Source organism: Saccopteryx bilineata, chromosome 10, assembly GCF_036850765.1.
Source record: "Saccopteryx bilineata isolate mSacBil1 chromosome 10, mSacBil1_pri_phased_curated, whole genome shotgun sequence".
NCBI lineage: Eukaryota > Metazoa > Chordata > Mammalia > Chiroptera > Emballonuridae > Saccopteryx > Saccopteryx bilineata.
This window is the reverse complement of record NC_089499.1, coordinates 40,648,066-40,668,111: the sequence shown is the minus strand read 5'-3', so window position 1 is coordinate 40,668,111 and position 20,046 is coordinate 40,648,066. Positions and strand designations below refer to the sequence as shown.

General features: G+C 38.6%; 2 protein-coding genes across 4 annotated transcripts in view; both read right to left on the bottom strand.

Moving 5' to 3' along the window:
• The window catches only part of IL20RB (interleukin 20 receptor subunit beta), a 36,722-nt gene extending 35,623 nt beyond the window's left edge, over nucleotides 1-1,099 (bottom strand). For both annotated transcript variants that reach the window (XM_066245633.1, XM_066245632.1), the window contains exon 1: nucleotides 872-1,099. In XM_066245633.1, coding sequence (XP_066101730.1) covers nucleotides 872-944 — 73 coding nt within the window. In that variant the 5' untranslated portion in view covers nucleotides 945-1,099. The remainder of the gene's footprint in view (nucleotides 1-871) is intronic.
• A 7,846-nt stretch (nucleotides 1,100-8,945) lies between these two features.
• Nucleotides 8,946-20,046, bottom strand: part of NCK1 (NCK adaptor protein 1) — a 92,779-nt gene continuing 81,678 nt past the window's right edge. Inside the window, exons 2-3 of one of the 2 annotated variants that reach the window (XM_066244511.1) lie at nucleotides 16,055-16,767; nucleotides 8,946-13,368 (exon numbers count right to left, since the gene is read on the bottom strand). In XM_066244511.1, coding sequence (XP_066100608.1) covers nucleotides 13,174-13,368; nucleotides 16,055-16,767 — 908 coding nt within the window. In that variant the 3' untranslated portion in view covers nucleotides 8,946-13,173. The remainder of the gene's footprint in view (nucleotides 13,369-16,054; nucleotides 16,768-20,046) is intronic. The other variant, XM_066244510.1, reaches the window with a different exon arrangement.

Here is a 20,046-nt window from a genome sequence, read left to right as displayed (position 1 = left end):
GAACTAGGAAGGGACACCATAAATGTGATGTCTAAGCCAGTTCTAAACATTTGCAAATTGCCTTAGCACTGATTTGTTGCCTGGTTTAAACTAACTAGGATAATTACTTCCCAGTGTTAAAAAAAAAATACGAAATTACTCAAGGCTCCCACCGATACAACAAAGGACCCAGTACCTTAGAGTATTAAAATTAGAAATTTCTCTTAAATGTGATTTAACATGATGAAACATCAAAGGCTACAGAGCTCTGATTTTGGAACAATATAGCATGTAGGAACAGGCATCCAGGAGTGGAGCAGAAAAAATTATGTAATTCTACTGGCAGGTAAAATGCTCCAAACCAAATATTTTCTTTAATGTTATGGAGTACTACCTGACTGCTACCTTTTCTGCAGTGACCTGGGGAGATATCCAACTTTTATAAGTCTTATACTCAATATTAAGGTTGAAAATTATGTCTTTTTGTTCATATGTATTTTGTTAGAATCTTTATTCTACTTCTTGTCCCTACCGTTAACCTCTCCAAGGCACATACAGAGACGGAGATAACTATATTGTGCCTTTTAAAACCAGATAATGAGATAAATAACAAAATGCATGGAGCTCTGCTAACCTTTAGATTACTTGTTTTGATGTTTTATCTTTCTAGGTTGCTCTGTGTACATTAGGAGAGAGATTTCCAAACAGAATGCAGGCTTTTTCTTTCTTTAGTATGTGGGGATGGAAGTTTAGGAGGTGAGAAACCTTTCTAAAAACAGACTTAAGATGTTCTATGGATATAATGTAACCCCAAACTCTGGAAAGGTATTTTTCACCTTCTTAACCTATATTTAAGTCCCAGTCTATTGGCTGTATTCTAATTCATACTTACCTATGAGCAAACAAGGAATCAAGGTGTAGAAAACCCACATATGACTTGTCAAGATTTCTTCTGGAATCATCATGAGGGTCCGTGTTTGGCAGACTCAGCTTGACCTGGAACATTGTTTCCTTTCACAGTGAAACATCCCGTCCATCCCGGTTATCCTCGCTTCAGAACTCAGATATTGGAGCTGAGATCTGAGTTGTTGTGCAGCCTGAATTGTTCTGGAAGGAGGAAGCTGGCTCAGACAGCTCAGAAGGGGCGGGCTGTGTAGCACCCTCCTTTCTGCCCAAACCCAGATATTGCATCAGGGGGAGTGGCCTAGGAGATATTCAGAGAAGAGGTAACTCTGGCGAGCTTGGGCATCTGCCTGGGGGAGATACCTGGACCATAGGCTCTGTCCTGGGGGACTCTGGATGTCCTTTAAACTCTGAGAGCAGGCAGGATTATCTTCCCTCCCATCAAATAGCTGTCCTCTTCCACATCTCCACCTTGTGAGTTCATTCAGGCCGGGTACTGATGAGTTCTTTTTGCTAATACATATCCACCTCAGAAAAAAGTAGAAAAGTTAAGAAAAAATGTTTTAAAACCTTTTAAAAAGTCAGGAGGTGAAGAAGAGTATATAGGTTCACATTCACTTGCATTTGCAAAAAGAAAACCTTGAAGGAGATATGGAAACTAGTAGCACTGGCTACCTTGGGACAGAGGGAGTAGGAACTGGGAAGATGGAGGAAAAATGGGAATGAGACTCTTCACAGTGTCTTTTGTTTGTTTGCTTGCTTTGGATTTAAAAAAATTTATTGTGGTAAAATACACATAACAAAATTTACCCTCTTAACCATTTTTAAGCATATAGTTCAATGGTATCAAATACATTCACATTGTTGTGCAAACATCACCACCATTCATCCCCATAGCCCTCTTTATTTTGTACAACTGAAACTCTATGCTCATTAAATAACACCCCATTCTCTCCTTCCCCTACTCCTGGCAACCACCATTCTGCTTTCTGCTCTATGAACTTGACTACTCTAAGTACCTCAAAGAAGTGGAATTATATTTGACTTTCTGTGACTGGCTAATTTCTCTTAGCCAACCATGCTGTAGCACCTTGCTGAATTTCCTGCTTTTTAGGGCTTAATAAATAGTATTCGTTGCTGTATATATCATACTTTGCTTACCCATTCATTCATCAATGAACTGTCAGGCTGTTTCCACATTTTAGCTATTGTGACCAAGGCTGCTATGAACATGGATATATAAATATCTCTTTATACATTTAAGACCCTGCTTTCAATTTGTTTGGGTGTTTTATACATATATATATATATATATATATATATATATATATATATAAATTTATATAATAAAAAAAATATTTTTTTGTATTTTTCTGAAGTTGGAAACAGGGAAGCAGTCAGACTCCTGCATGCACCCCACCAGGATCCACCCGGCATGCCCACAAGGGGGCGATGCTCCACCCCTCTGGGGCATTGCTCTGTTGCAACCAGAGCCATTTTAGTGCCTGAGGCAGAGGTCATAGAGCCATCCTCAGCGCCCGGGCCAACCTTGCTCCAATGGAACCCCGGCTGCGAGAGGGGAAGAGAGAGACAGAGAGGAAGGAGAGGGGGAGGGGTGGAGAAGCAGATGGGCGCTTCTCCTGTGTGCCCTGGCCAAGAATCGAACCCAGGACTTCTGCATGCCAGGCCGACGCTCTACCACTGAGCCAACCGGTCATGGCTGGGTGTTATATTTTTATACTGTTTGATTACTGAACCATGTGAATGTATTATTGAAAAATTAAAATCAGTTTTAAACATTGGAAGAAAACTTTATGCTAGTTTGGCCTCCTGAAATTCCAGCTTTTAAAAAACTTTGAACACTTTATATGTGCAAATACATTAATCAAAACAAAAGGGTTTTAGAGTACAACAGATTTTGGTTCATTTAAGAACTTATTTGCAATGCACCCTTGGGAAAATGAATCATTTCTCTATTCAACAAACATTCACTAAGGGCCCATTATGTGCTAGATCCTGTGAATTCTGTAATTTCTGCCCTCAACCAAGAACTTCCCAACTAGTGGAGAAAGTGAACATAGGGATCACCATAAATAGGTATTGAAAAACAGTGACAGAAATAGTCACAAAGAAATAAGGAGCATTAAGGAGAAACACCTACCCAGGATGAGGATCAGAGAAGGCTTCCTAGAGGAGGTGACTTTTGGGGTACTAAATGCTGAAAAAAATTAGCCAGGACTGGTATGTTTAGGAAAACACAAGAAGTTTGGTGTAATTGGAGTACAAAGTTGTAGTGGCAAGAAATGGTGTCCAAAGGCGGATTGAAACAGGATTCCAGAGAACCTTGAATGCTTTGTTGTGGAGCTTTGAGCTTCTCCTTAGAGAGCAAGGAAGCTTGGAGAGCAATGAAAGTCAAAGAAGGGGTTAAAAGCTCAAATCTGATCATGCCATTCCCTGCACTTGAGCTTAATATAAAATAAAATAATATTTAATAAAAAATAAAAGTTTTTGACTTGGATGGAGAAAACAGTAGAAGTGAGACTGGAGGAAGAAGAGCCAGGAGTGAGCTATGCCAGTCAACTAGGTGAGAGATGCTGGCTTCCACTACGTTTTCCCATGTCTGAAGAAAGTCATGACTAAATCCAAAAGATGGAAGTAGAATTGACAGCTCGTGAATACTGAGTGGATTGGGAGAGTGGAGGAGGAGACAAACATGACTTTCAGGTTCTAGGTTTGAGTAAGTGGGTGGATGCAGCACCTCAACTAAAATAATGAAAAGGAAGAGGATAGGGTAGGGCCAGGACAGGCAGGGTTGGGGGTGGTACAGGAAAGGTTGTATGTGTTCAGCTCGATACACATGAATTTGAAATACAGGCAGGAGGTCTCCAGTATGTAAAGAACCTTTGTCTCAAGTTTGTGGGCATCTCCTCTACCTTTAGTATTTCAGTAGTAGCTGACATCAAGAAGTGGGTGAAATCATTAACCAGTGTATGTAGATTAAGGCCAGTGGATGTGATTCTGGAAAAACCCACATTTAAGGATCAGCATCAGAAAAAAAAATAGGCCGTTCGAAACCCCAAGGTTGCCAGCTTGATCGTGGGCTCATCTGGTTTGAGCAAAGCTCACCAGTTTGAGCCCAAGGTTGCTGGCTTGAGCAAGGGTCACTCACTCTGCTGTAGCCCCCAGTCAAGGCATATATATATGAGAGAGCAATCAATGAACAACTAAGATGTCGCAACGAAGAATTGATGCTTCTCATCTCTCTTCCTTCCTATCTGTCCCTCCCCCCCCCCGTCTCTATCACAAGAAAATAAAAATATAAACATAAAAAGAAAAAAAAGTAGGAAGATATGGGGTGTAAAACTAGGTCAGGGAAGTGATCCTGGGACAAACTGCGATCCTGGCACGATGAAAGATGGAGTGGTCATCAGGCAGGACTGCAAAAGAGTGAGTCAGAGTTAGTCACTGAAAAATGTCCCCTGGATGATGACTTGTAATCACAGTAAGAGGAGTTTCAGCACAGAACTTGAATCAGAAGCTAGATAGTTGTAGGATGAGGAATGGATGAGAAAAGTAGTGCACTTTCAATGTGAAGGAGAAGAAAGCAACTCCAAGAGCCTCACTTTTTCATTTATAAAATAGATATAATGATGACTTGCATAATAGTTAAGGGAATTGAAGAATGCAGACAAAGCACATTATTAGCACAGTGCCAGGAACACAGAACTTCACAAATGCTGTATCAACCATTTGTTATATTAATAACATTAGCAACGACTCAGTACTTTAGGGATAATTTGATCCTACTGGTTGGCTTTGTGTGGGCTGCCTGTCTTTCAGTGTGGCCCCTGGATGAGCCAAGAAATGCTTGCAGTTAAAGATACCTACTGGAGGGCAGTAGTTAAAAGCATGGGCTCTGGAGCAGTTGTCTGGGTTGATGTCCAGGCTCTGCCACATTTACTAGTTGTGTTTTTTAGGCAAGTCATTTAAACAGTATGTTTTAGTGTCCTCATCTATAAATTGGAGAGTTACAGCAATTAATTCATAGGGCTGTTGTGAGAACTAAATGAATGGTACATTTAAAACAGAATTTGGCAAAGTAAGTGTACAGTAAATGTAAGCTGTATATCTCTGTTACACCATGTTCAAGAATACTTGCTGCATGTTCTTGATTCCAACACTGTGAGTCAGTGGCCACATCTGTGCCATGACCTCTGGTCATCAGCTGCTTGTACAGTTTCTCACTGTTCTCCCGGTGTCTGATCCTGGCCCCCATTGCCTTTGGGTCTGGACACACCCCAACTTGGAATGCTTCATACATGCTGGCCTCAGCATTTGCCCTCATCTTACTTTTGTTCTCCCAGCTCTGGCTTCCTCTTTCCTAAATGCACTTCTGCCCAGTTGCCACATATTAAATGTTAACAATAAAAGCCAATGTGGGCCCTGGCCAGTTGGCTTGGTAGAGCATCTGCTTGGCGTGTGGAAGCCCCAGGTTCGATTCCCAGTCAGGGCACACAGGAGTAGTGCCCATCTGCTTCTCCACCCCTCCCCCTCTCCTTCCTCTCTCTCTCTCTTCCCCTCCTGCAGCCAAGGCTTCATTGGAGCAAGGTTGGCCCAGGCACTCAGGATGGCTCCATGGCCTCCACCTCAGGCGCTAGAATGGCTCTGGCCGCAATGATGCAACACCCCAGATGGGCAGATCATCGCCCCCTGGGGGGCATGCCGGGTGGATCCTTGTCGGGCACATGCGGGAGTCTGTCTGACTGCATCCCCACTTCTAACTTGGGAAAAATACAAAAAACAAACAAAACAAAAACAAACACCAATGTGTACTGGGTACCATAAATTTTCCTAAAGACTTTCCATGATTATATATACTTTCATATTTTCTATAACAGACTTCCCAGGTGAGATTTGATTCCCAACTTTTCAGCTGAGGACACAAGCTCAGAGAAATTAATTTACTATATATTAGAGGTAGTCAGGGATGGAGACAGAAATTCCAGCCAAGGTCTGCTTAATTCCAAGTTCTTTTCACTCACCTTACTGCCTCCCAATTAGCACCAAAGGAGGGCTCAGTGTGTCTGGGGGCACAGAATGAGTGGTCCAAGAGATTAGCAAAGGCTTTAGAAAACACAGACCTCAATATGTACGTGTTTAGATTTGGGTAGGAGGGATGCAGTCACAGTTCAGCGTTCCAACTGGGAGAATGGCATGAGCAAAAACCAAGGGTGTAACAGTTGAAGGGAATCTCGACCGAGGAAGAAAACGAAAAGGAAAAGGAAAGAGAAAATGGGAGGACAAGACTCACTTAATTATGCTGTGGGGGAAGCACTGTTCACTAAATCTTGAGGCCTTAAGATGGTTAGCGCTACGTGGGCTTGGGTCCTTGCCAAGACGCCCTTACCCAGCACTGCCATGCTGACCAGGCAGTAATGCCTGGCAATTCTTCACAAACCACTGCAAGGAAAGTCTCTGGCTCTGCACATCTCAAAGGGCACTGAGGGGTAATGCTATCTGCCTTCCACAGCTTTTGAGGCCAGGCCCTCTCAGGACTGGTTCATGACACGGCACTCAGACCATCCACCTCTGCAGGGATCATGCCATTGGCTGAGGACTTAAGGGCTGTGCCTCACCTGCTAGCCTGTACCCTTGCCTGGAATCCCCAGTGCTGATCTCGTTTCTCTCTCTTTTTTTGTTTTTCTTTTAGATACTGTTCTTTCTATACCTTCTCGTTTGTTGTGTGATCTCCAGTTGTCTAGGCAACATGTCAGAACCAAGCTATCCTCTAACACAGTGGTCCCCAACCTTTTTTGGGCCACGGACCGGTTTAATGTCAGAAAATATTTTCACAGACCGGCCTTTAGGGTGGGACGGATAAATGTGTCACGTGACCGAGACAAGCGTCAAGAGTGAGTCTTAGACGGATGTAACAGTGAATCTGGTAATTTTTAAAAAATAAAACATCAAACATCATTCAGACTTAAATATAAAATGGAAATAATGTAAGTTATTTATTCTTTCTCTGTGGACCGGTACTAAATGGCCCACGGACCGGTACCGGTCCGCGGCCCGGGGGTTGGGGACCACTGCTCTAACATAACACACTGTCTGCACTTCTCAGGTTAATTACCACTGCCTTCTAGAGTTGAAAGATAATCTATTCTGAAGATGAAATCCTGGTGAAATGAACCTATTTCCTATCATTATTAGCAGGTACAGTCTAGAAGTAGGTTTCCCCTGTTATACTATTTTCCACTTAAATATTTTATATCAAATTATGAAAGAAAAAGTATGGAAATTCAAGGTTTTTATAGAAAGATAAAGAGGCAGTGGGGAAGGATGAGACGGTTGATGCCAGAAAAAGCCCTCTGAGCCCCACAGGGTCAGGACAAGAACAAAGCAAGGGAAACACTAGGGTGCAAATTTGAGGCACTCACTCCATTCCAATAACCCTTCCTTGCCCTACTTAGCAGAGAGTAGTTCCAGGCCTGTTACCAAGATTCCTAAGTATGTCCTGTTTCCATTTTATGTCCTGTTTTAGAACATCTCACATTTAGTTGTAATCCACCGTCTCAATAATTTATTGTCACATGGGGTATTTCAGCAGTGGAATTCTGTGTCTTAGATTCATCTAACTCCTGACTCCTGAGTCTGCTCAGATATAATTTCCACATACTGTCAAGCTTTAGTTTTCAGGGGTCTTATAGCCCAGTGGTCCCCAACCCCCAGGCCGTGGACCGGTACTGGTCAGTGGGCCATTTGGTACCGGTCCGCAGAGAAAGAATAAATAACTTACATTATTTGTTTTATTTATATTTAAGTCTGAACGGTTTTATTTTTAAAAAATGACCAAATTCCCTCTGTTACATTCATCTAAGACTCACCCTTGATGCTTGTCTCATAAGTTCGACAATTATATTTAAAAATACCACAGTTTTTATGCCAGTCGCATAATTTTATTTTGTGCGTTTATCCATCCCACCCTAAAGGCCGGTCCATGAAAATATTTTCTGACATTAAACTGGTCTGTGGCCCAAAAAAGGTTGGGGACCACTGTTATAGCCAATTTACACCTCCTTTGAACATATTTCACTTTTTCAGTCTCCTCCCTAGTTTATTGTCTGGCTACCAGTGCAGAGCATCAAGAATTTGACCTCCCTTAACCTCGATTCTTTCCTTCGGGTTGATCAAATAAAGCCCCTAAGTCTGTCAAACCGTCCTTCCTATAGTCATAGCTGATTTTTTTTCTACACGGTATTCCCCAACAACTCTTCGTAAGATGGAGAATCCGGCTTTATTCAGAATAGCCCTTTGTAGTTAAAATTTCCACATTCAACAAAACAAGTACCATTTTATTCACTTAAAATTTGCAAATCAGAAATAATGCTAACAATGAAGATCTTAACACAATTTTCAAATCGCTTTGGTTGCTGTATTTTTACTCAACTAGTGGTTTACTCTTAGTCATCAGTGATTCTATTATGTGGAGCATACAATATGCTCAAAGGTCAATTTTACCGGAGGCCTCCTCTGACCATTTTATATAAAGTTAACACCCCTATTTTCACTCTCCAACCCCCTCAACCTGCTCTATTTTTCCTTCAGAGCACTTCTCCATGAGGCATTACATCACTAGAAATTTAAGTTTTATGACAGCTTTTGGACAACTTTGCCCAGTTCTTCACTATCATTTTGCTAGGTTAGAAGAGTCTAGCACCTAAGCAATCAAGTATTTGAGGTGAGTTGGTTGCATGCTGGACAAATACCTCAAAAACCTATTTAAATAAAGACACACAATCATACACACAGACATAATTGTTTAAAAAATATTTTTTCATCTTGACACCAAATGATTAATCAGTATATGCCCTGATGAAATCAGTTATTTGTGTTCTGTAACATCCCCATTTACCTATAATCTAGAAAACATATTAAAACAAGTAGTTTGGCATTATTTGCTCAAAAAAAATATGCTTATTCAAGAATTACTGATTTCTTCAGTAAGGATTGAAAAAGTATCAAGTTAATAGCCACTCCTCCTGCATTTAGCCTAAACTACTTTAGATGTCTCTTTTCAATCGTCTATTGTCTTCCTGTTGAAAAGTCATTATCATTCCATGAGGTACAGGAAAACATGAAGAGAAAAAATGAGTATTTTGTCTTTTTGTCTTCTGTAGTTATAAATACAAATATAATTTACAACATTATTCCAAAATACTGAAACCAGTTTTCCTGTGGGGAAAAAAAGACCAGCTCAAAAAGTAATTTGAGTAGAAACATTGAACATTAAAAATTAGCCAGTTCAGTAGGTAAATTGAATGTTTGTTTTAAGCCATTATAGTCACCAGGCCAATTCTGAAATATTTGGTATAATAAAAGTGCTCTGGCTGTCAAACACATTCTCAAAAATTCACATTGGTCTAAAACATTTACTTCTGTGAACATGGCCAAAGATACCGTATTTTTGCTCCATAAGACACACCTGACTATAAGACACACCTAGGGTTTTAAGGAGGAAAATAAGAAAAAATATATTCTGAACCAAATGGTTAAAATATTTAATAAAATACTGTTTTCCCACGAACGGGCATATTCCCCTCCACTTTTGGGGGGAAAAAAGTGCGTCTTAGAGAGCAAAAAATACAGTAACTGAAAAACTGCTCTTCAAAACCTCTCCAAACCTAGTTTTGGTGCTACTAATTAAACAAACAAGTCATAGCAAACTGTGTATATTTTCAGATAAAAAAAAAAACAAACCTTGCTAGCAAACTAGAAAAATATATTTTGGTTCCTCAGTCACTTGGTTTAGGTCATGTAACAGCAAGAAATTAGGGTGTGTAGTATGCATAGTATGCTGGTCTATAAGTGTTTAGATGACAGGGTTGAGTCATATAAACTAGCTAAACCAACAGAACCAGATTATCAGAAGACAGAAGCTTCCTATCTGACCTTTCAGTAGAATTAAATAATAGTTTTCCCCAGAAGCAGTAATGTGGCATTTTTTAGAGTCTACTGGATGCTGCTCAGAACATAAAACTAGGATGTCATCTATCCAACATATCAAATGTCCTTTAAAGAAGAAGTGACTCTAGTTGCGAAGCCATTTGGAAAGTTAAAAGATTTATATAAATACAAGATTACCTTATCTTCTAGCAAAACGTTAAAGTGAAAAAGTTGAAGCATGCCATAATGCTATCTATATTCCTTATTGATTTGGATGTTGCATTTGAAATGTTTCTGGTAAATAAGTTTCCAGATCACAAACCAAAAACTCTACAGGTAGAAGTATTTACAGGTAAAATAGAGAGCAACAGTAACTGCATTTGGAGATGAGAAGTAGGAGTGGAAAGACTTTTACATTGATTTTTTTTCTCCATGTGTATTGGTAAAAATAAGGAACCATCCATACCGTGTTCTATATGATAGTCACCTTGTGGAAATTCATCTCCAGTGTTGTCAGCTACTTATTCAGGGAAAACATTGTCGTTAACAGTGCTAGGGGCCTGTGTTAATTACGTATAGTGAAAGATGTGTAATATATGAAAGATGTTTTATGACCAACTAACATGTATTAGCAATAACTTTAACTTATTGAGTTTAGCTTTTACTTACTGAGCTTCCATAAAATTTTGAAACCCTTCTTCAAGAAATTTGGAGAAGTTATTTGTGGAAGTGGACTGGGCAGGGTTATGTGTACTTTGTGTATTTAAATTGATAGCTAAGCCCCTCCCCACAGGTAGAAGAAAATTTCTGTAATAACTGCCCTTTTTCCAGGACTCTAGTCATAAACAAGCACACCCGAGACAATGTATCAGGAGTTCAACAGGCAAGTTGGGAATGAGACCTGGTTTCTAATATAAGTCCTGCAATTAGGTAGCTATATAGATGTTTCCTAAGGTTATTCTAGCTCTTATAAAAATTGTCTCAAGTAAAATTCATGCTTATAAAACTAGCCATTGGTGTAAGAATTGGTTTCCATTGCTATGAGTTGGTTTAAGACTTTCAAAAATTGATAAAATGTTAGAAGTACAAAATTAAGTAGTTCCTAGTGAGGTTTTCAATATTTTATTAAGAGTAGACAGTAGATATTACTGGCACACAGTAGTAATTCTGGTGTATTTGGGAACTCTCTAGTTATTATAAATCTGATTATGGCACAGAAATATACATTCTGCTTCCAGCGCTACTCTATTCCTCCCTACTTTCTCAAAATCCTTATCATTAGCTCAGTGGGATTTGCTATAAACAGCTCATGTCTGTGAAATAAAATATTAATTGATCCTTTAAAAAATTCATTTTAAAAATAAGACTGGATAAAAAACAGATAAAGAAAATATCAAATGTTTAACATTAAATAAAAAGATGTTTACTATCTAGTCATTTCAAAACCATTTTAAAACTGTTTTCTTCAATTTATATTCAAGTGATTTTACAGCAAAAAAAAGTACATATGAATTTTATTTCCATTAAACTTATCTACTAACAATCATCTTAACCAAAGGGGGGCTGAGGTCTAACCACTATGTTATACCTGCTAATATAAAATAATATTTAATGCAAACTTTAATTAAAAGTTTTTTTAAGGAAAACAAAGGGGGGATTGAGAAAGATAATAAAATATAAACTAAAAAGGCTTTACAAGCAGATATAATAAAGGTGAAAAATGAACATCAATGTCTTAATTGCATTTTCTGACTTCTGCTGCTTAGTGGGAGAAGCCAGGCCTGCCACCCAGTGGCAATTTAAGTCTTTTAAAATTATTTTAAGATTTAAAGAATAAAACAAACAAAAAAAATTTAAATAAAAAAAATTTAAAAATCCAAAACTTCATGAATTAGAGGACTTCAATTTTAACATTAGTAATTCTGGTGTATTAAATGTCTGCTCGTAACATATTAAGAATAGAAACATTCATTTTCTTCAGCTGCACTGGGAAATTTTTCAAAATATATATTAGTTCTGGCTTTTCACAAGTTTTCAGGTTTTAGTAAATATTTTCAATTAAAATACTGAAGGTTACTTTGCTTAAATTTAAATCTACAGAAAGGAGGGAGCAGCTGTGACCATAAAATATAACGTTTTGTTCTGTGACCTACAAAAGGAGATTCAATACACTATAGTAGCCACTCATCCATACACCCAAACTTCTGCTTCGTAAACAAAAACATAGTAGAGGCACCAGCAAAAATAAGATTTAAAAAACACTTTTCTCTAACCATGAGCACATCCCATCTTCTCCTCAGGTATACATCAATTTTAGTGTCCCAGTCAACAAAACTCAAAGCTGGAAAGAGGAAATGGAAAGAGCAGAGATACTGTGTCTGATAATTACTGATGTTTAGGGATGGGGTCGGGGAGAGGTAAGAAGGGGAAACCAAGAATCTCACTGCCTCAAAAAAAAAAAAAAAAAAAAAGAATCTCACTGCCTCCTGCTTCCCTAAGATTTGGCCATATCGTCTGTTACATTGGCACAGATACATCCAAAACAAGAGGCTTTGGTAAAATAACACCGGGGGGGAAATAACACTAGAGCCTCCATTCACAGTTTGAAAACCTTCGTTCCTTTGAGTAACCAGATGAGAAAGAAGCACCAAAAAGAAAATTCTTAGAAATTTAGAGATTTTTGTTGCCAACAGTTGTAAATTAAAATTGTACAAGATATGTTTTCTAATCTATGTCCCATTTGTTTTGCTTTACAGTGAAGACAATGAATAAACTTTTTAAAATAGTGGCAGACACAACATACTCTTTGATATTTACAATGGCTTGTGATAAATACAATACCTGAAAATAATTTCTAATTTTCCATTTATTATTGCTATTTAGTCACAGAAAAGATTAACACTCTCCAAGAAATTTATTTCAGCATATACCATATATTGATATAATAATTTTATATGAAGAGAAACCATTGAGGAAGTGACTAATATGGTGCCCGTACAAGGAAATAAAGGAAAGGCAATAAGGAAATACTTCCATATAAAGACTTTGATCTGCATTTTTTCAAAATATAAAACCTTAATATTAGGAGCAAAGAGAAAAACAGCAAAGGAAACAATAAAACAGAAGACAAAGGAAAAGGAATTGCTCTATGTAGATGCTTTGCATACACAGTATATATATATGTATGGGCTGAGTTATAATAAAAATACTTAATGTATTATAGTCAATTCTCATACAGCGTTAGAAACAGCAATATCCAATCAAGCATGATTGGACTGACATTTTCTCAGTCTTCAATTACATGACGATTTAGAGCTGTGCAGCAGTCATTTCTTGTCAGCAGTATCATGATAAATGCTTGATAAGATATAATTTTTCTCCTTGTTCACTTGTAAAAATTGGTGCCTTTTTGTAATGTTCTACAAGTTCTTCCATGGTGCTGAATTTACGCTGCCCAATACAGTAGACAGTCTCTTTTAGTTGGACTTTAAAATGCTTGTTTTTCCCTTGTGCTTTTAGTGATACTGAAAAATCATTTGGCTAAAAGAGAAAATACATATAGGGTAAACATTTTAAAAGACATCTATTAGCATTTTTATATTAAATTCCTAACAGCTAAAATGTGAACACTTATTAAGCACTGTTAAATTATTTATGCCTCAAGACAAACGCATTTTACCGATGGAAAAAAGGCTAAACTGTCCAAGATCATCCATCTAGTTAACAACAGAGTCAGGATTCAAACGCAAGCAGTCAGACTTCCAAGACTCTTCACTAATGTGTTCTACCTAACACTACAGCAAATCGTTCTGTTTAACGTCTGAAGCACATCTAGAGTTTTCTTCTCTCCAGACCACTAGAAACCCACATGAGAAAATTCAAGACATCCACTCCTTTTCAATTAGTAACAGTAGTTTTCTTAGTTACTACTCTTACCAAGTAGGTGAGATACTATTTTGAATTCTCAAAGATGAAGAACACAAAAATGAGAAATAATATAAACTTACAAGAGGTCATCAACTCAAATCCCTACAAAGGGGGGGGGGGGGTCAACAAGTGACAGGGTAAACAGATAGAGGGAAGTATAATGCTGTTATTCCCTATCGTCAACAACCTGCTCCTCTTGAGGGGTATGTACAGGCCCCAGTCTAAAGGTGGTTGTTGACTAGTAGAAATATGGACTCTATGATGAAAGGCCTTCCAATTTTAAAAGGGAAGTTATACTATCTGTATTTTTATAATCTACCAATACTTAAATATTGCCAATGTATTCAAATGTTTTTAAAAAACCCAAAACACTGTGCAGTTAAACAAAATAGGCCTAAGATCTCTACTTTAAAAATTCTACCCCTAAAAACCATGGTATATTTTGGCTAATATCTATAATCAATTAGCTACAAGAAAATACACAGTACTCCACAATTAAGCTACTTCCTTAACTTCTTTAATTAGGCTTTTTTTTTTTTCTTTCAGAGACAGAGAGAGAGTCAGAGAGAGGGATAGATAGGGACAGACAGGAACGGAGAGATGAGAAGCATCAATCATTTTCCGTTGTGCATCGCGACACCTTAGTTATTCATTGATTGCTTTCTCATATGTGCCTTGACCGCGGGCCTTCAGTGACTGAGTAACCCCTTGCTCGAGCCAGCGACCTTGGGTCCAAGCTGGTGAGCTTTGCTCAAACCAGATGAACCCGCGCTTAAGCTAGCAACCTCGGGGTCTCGAACCTGGGTCCTCCACATCCCAGTCCAACGCTCTATCCACTGCGCCACCACCTGGTCAGGCTAACCTAACATTCTTTTGAATAAAATCAAACTCAGAAGCCTCTTTCTGTACAGATACTGTCAAAGTTTCAAACTGAACTTTTTGGAAACATCCTATACTTATAGTTACTTTAGCACTCACTCACTCTTCCATTAACCTCTTGGCTCCGTGCTTGTCCTGGAAAGCAGGGCCAGTCAGGCATCTAACAAATACAAATCAACCACTCTTCCCTATCATCAACCACCTGCTCTTCCTGGGGGTTATTATGCATGTATAGACCCCATTTCCTGACCTTCACATTGGAGATTCCATTAATTTCTACTTCTCCTCTCTCTTTTCCTTGCGTCCTCGCTTACACACACAGCTGTACCACTTAAGACAGATTTTCTTCTGACTTTCTTTCAACCTCTTGAATAACCACACATTCACTTTTATACAACTAATACCCACAAAGCCAATACTAACTATGATTTGAAAAGTCTAAACATAATGGTATACTTTATCAAGGAAAAATAAAGGTCATTTCTAATATCCTACACAGTACCCAAAAAATCCATATAACTATTTCCTCATTAAATTTTTATGGTTTTAGGCCTGACCAGGTGGTGGCGCAGTGGATAGAGCGTCGGACTGGGATGCGGAAGGACCCAGGTTCGAGACCCCAAGGTCGCCAGCTTGAGCATGGGCTCATCTGGTTTGAGCAAAGAGCTCACCAGCTTAGACCCAAGGTCGCTGGATCCAGCAGGGGGTTACTCGGTCTGCTGAAGGCCCGCGGGTCAAGGCACATGTGAGAAAGCAATCAATGAACAACTAAGAAGTCGCAAAGCACAACGAGAAACTGATGATTGATGCTTCTCATCTCTCTCCGTTCCTGTCTGTCTGTCCCTGTCTATCTCTGCCTCTGTAAAAAAAAAAAAAAAAAAAAAAAAAAAAAAAAAAAAATTTTATGGTTTTATAGTTTCACTGTTTTACTAGATTCAGAATAAAATTTAACTTTCATTACAAATGCATTTTACATACCATGACTGCTAAAAATGTTTTTTAGTTACATAATAAAAGTGTATTACAACTTCCAAGCAAACAATTTTTGAAGAAAGTATCAAATTTTTAAAATTAGGAATTTCCTTTATTATGTGGATGACAATGCATCCAGTATTCCCAGTTTAGTCTATTGCATTGTTCTACTTTTAATGAAGAAGTCAATGTTAAATCTCCTCCATTTCTCAGTTTAATACAACAAAATATTTCAGGAACGCAAAACCAACAGAACTAGGCAAGGCCAAGTAATCCCGTGTAGTATCACTGGTATGGGTTATATTTTATTTGAAATGAATACAGTTGGAAAAAACACTGACTTTAGCTTCAGAACATTTATGGGGAAGCCATGTACACATTCCAATTTTCTAATTATTTTTTTAATACCCAAAGTTCTACTTCCATTTACCTTTGAAAATCAACTTACCGAAGACTCACTATCACGAATGAGGAAATCACCTTCATGCCCTCTTTCATTTAATGCCATTTCTGCTTGATGCCTGGTGACTTTCCCATAATACCAAGGATTGCCAGCAAACTTTCCAGTGAGTGAAGGCCTAATATAATCACACTGTGGAGGTGATGGTTCCAAACCTGAGGTTAATGGATTATTCTGCATAATAGTAACATAGTTTTTAGGCACCAGACCAATTGTTCCATTGATCTTCCTGCATTTCCACCATTCGGGGTCATTTTCAGGTTTTTCGATAACATCCATTATATCTCCTTTCTCAAAATTAAGTTCTTCATCATTGGACGAGCTGAATGGGTAAAGAGCCTGTACCACATGCAACACTTGCCCAGTATTTAGGTTGTTAACAACTGCTGCTAATTTCTCTGACAGAGAACCCACATGGTCACCCAAAGGACTGTCACCTTCCTCAGTTACATAGTTTGAAGGAAACCATCCAACTTTTCCATTGTAGCTACCCCGCCACCACCCATCACTGCATTTCTCCATGACGATCACCTTCGTCCCTTTTATCAGTGATAATTCATCTTCTCTCTCTGCCATGTAGTTAAATTTCACGTATGCGGGCATGTTGAGGTCATAGAGACGCTCCCCTGGGTCAACAAAGCTATCATCAGCAGGAGATGCAGAATCTGGCACACTGGGTTTTCTTTTCACTTTTCCAATGCCTGTTTAGATTAAAAAAATAAATAAAAGTAATGAGAGTACAAAACAATAACCTAAAAAACCAATTTATTGTTTTTTTAAAATCTTCAACTCTAGTTCTTCGAAGCCCTTAAAGTTAAATACGTTCCTCTTTCTTTCCCTCCCTCCCTCCTTTCCTCCCTTCCTCTACTTCCTTTTCCTTCTCTCCTTCCCTAGACATTGGTACCTTCTGATCACCTTTTTACCAATTCTCTTTCCATAATCAAATTCTCAGCTGCAGTTATTATGAGTTTACCTTTTTATCTTTTCTCTTCTCAAAAGCCCTGAATAACTGCATAATATAAAGTCCAAAACGAACAAAATTTCTCTTAAATGTAAATATATATTATTTCTCTCATATCTACAATCTAAGTAACTAAAGGGACCACCAAACCCATCTTCTTCTTGCCTGTTTTTAAGCCTAGATTTTATAATTAGCTATATAAAAATAATTTTTAATTTTTATTTTAGAAAATTAACTTTAAAAATGTAACTTACAACTTGATATATGTAATATAAAACTGTAGTTATACCTGGGTAATACTCTCATTTGCTTTCTTAGTTCCAAGACCCAGGCTGCTCTATTTGTTTCATTATGTTTATTTAAAAATAATATATTATCTGTTCACATCCCTCACTCCATTCACATGTAAGCTCCACAAGGGCAGGGATTTTTGTATACTTTGCTCATGGCTATAATTTCAAGGATCTCACAACAGATACTTAACATATACTTGTAGAAAGATATGAGAAAATCACCAAAGGTTACTATCATCACAAATGTATGCTACATCAACTCCAATCAGGCATTTTCACACTTCTTAGCATATGATTTTGTGTTCTATTTTCACCAAGAAAACTAAGGCATTTCTAGATAAAATTTCTCAAGTATCCTTACTCTCTCAAAACTTTCTCATTATTCTCACTTCTTTTCTTTACCCAAGTTTCTAACTACTGATTCTTCTGCGTTCTTGACAACATGTTTACTGCCTCTTTTATAACTCCTGGCCATCTTTTGTTTCCTTCCTATGTCGTCTTTCCTATTGTCTAAAACCACACTCAGCTCGCCCTGCCCAGGTAGCATAGTTGGCTGGAGCTTCGTTCCAATATGTCAAGGTTGCCGGTTTGATCCAGTGTCAGGGTACATACAAGAACAGAATGATGTTTCTTTCTCTCTTTCTCTCTCTCCCTTCCTCTCTTTCTGAAATCAAAGATTAAAAAAAAAATTCTAAAATATATTAATAAAAGCCCACATTAAGATGGCTTCTATTCCAAAATAAAGTTACTGCAACTCTGTTACTCCCAATAGATTGTGACATTATTCTTAAAATTATGTTCCTTTTTTCCTTTAACTTTTTCACTACTCACTCCTTACAATATAGTCACCTATCTCCGCTGTTCTACTGAAACTACAGGTCCTCAATTTAAACCATTCTTATGAAGTGTGTCATCTCAATGCCAATCAGTACATTTTAGAGTCTTCAAACTCTATATGCAGCAACCAAGATCACAGATAACTCTCTCCATTGTTTTCTCCTTCTTTAACTTTTCTTGTTTTCCCTACTGCCTGTTTAAATATTCTTGTGTGTCTCTGTCTGGGATCCTCTAAACCTTGTTATAAAATTTCATGCTATTTGCTTATTTGTCTCCTTAATAAGAGAATGAGCTTCCTGAGGGCTCAAAGCAATTTTGTTATCTTGTATCTCCAGTGCTCAGCAGTACCTACCCCAGTAGTTAAGAACAAAGTGAATATTTGCAAAATGAACAAGTAAATGATTCCTTAGCTGAAAGGGTTTCCTAAAAGGCTATGCTTGGACTTATCCTATACTTAAAGGAAAGCATACCCTTTCATTTTCTGTAACTTCTGTATAGAAGGTTCCACGGTTTCTTTGTAGCTCTAAGCCTTTTTGGAATGCAAGTATTACAATTCCAATTGTCACTAGACATGTATAGACTGTACCATCAGCACCTCAAATACAAACACCCATGTCCAAATAAGATATCCATAGGTCAACTCCCTCATTCCCAATTTCCTTACTCTGGTTAATGGTACCCTATATAATCATCCTAAAAAACTCCTACATTAGAGATTTCTACGGAGTAGAAAACTCTTAGGCCTTCATCTTTCTAAAAAAAAGTACCGTAGGCCCTGGCAGGTTGGCTCAGTGGTAGAGTGTCGGCCTGGTGTGCAGAAGTCCCAGGTTCGATTCCCGGCCAGGGCACACAGGAGAAACGCTCATCTGCTTCTCCACCCCTCCCCCTCTCCTTCTTCTCTGTCTCTCTCTTCCCCTCCCGCAGCCAAGGCTCCACTGGAGCAAAGATGGCCCGGGCGCTGGGGATGGCTCCTTGGCCTCTGCCCCAGGCGCTAGTGTGGCTCTGGTTGCAACAGAGCGACACCCCAGAGGGGCAGAGCATCGCCCCCTGGTGGGCGTGCCGGGTGGATCCCGGTCAGGCGCATGCGGGAGTCTGTCTCTCCCCGTTTCCAGCTTCAGAAAAAAAAAAAAAAAAAAGTACCGTATTTGTTGCTCCATAAGGCACACCTAGGGTTTTAAGGAGGAAAATAGAAAAAAAATATTCTGAACCAAATGGTGTGTTAAAATATTTAATAAAATATGGTAATTAATGATAATATCACCCTAATAAATTCCATTTAAAAAAAGTAATTAATGAGCTGGCAACTACTGTCAGAATCAACTTTTGCAGAACTCTGGAATCTAGTAAAAAACTTAAAAAGAGTAACTTGAAGTCCCATGGAACAGGAGCCAAGAGTCCTGAAATATACTCATATATCTATGGTCAATAGCTTTTCAACAAGGAGGCAAACACCATTTACTTGGTAAAAGAATTGTCTCTTCAGCAAATGGTGCTGGGACCCTGACTGGTTGCTCAGTGGATGGAGCATAAGCCTGGCATGTGGATGCCTCGGTTTTGATTCCCAGTCAGGGCATACAGGAGAAGCAACCATCTGCTTCTCTTCCTCTCTTCCTTCTCTCCCTCTCTTCCTTCCTGCAGCCAGTGGCTCAAAGGTTCGAGCATGACCCCAGGCACTGAGGATATAGCTTGGTTGGTCTTAGAACATCAGGCCCGGGAGCTAAAAATAGCTCAGTACTAGAACATCTATCTGCTCAGGTGAGGTTGCTGAGTGGATCCCAGTCAGGGGGCATGCGGGAGTCTGCTTCACTATCTCCCCTCCTCTCACCTAAAAACAAAAAACAAAAAACAAAAATGGTGCTGGGACAACAGGACATTCACATGCAAAAGAA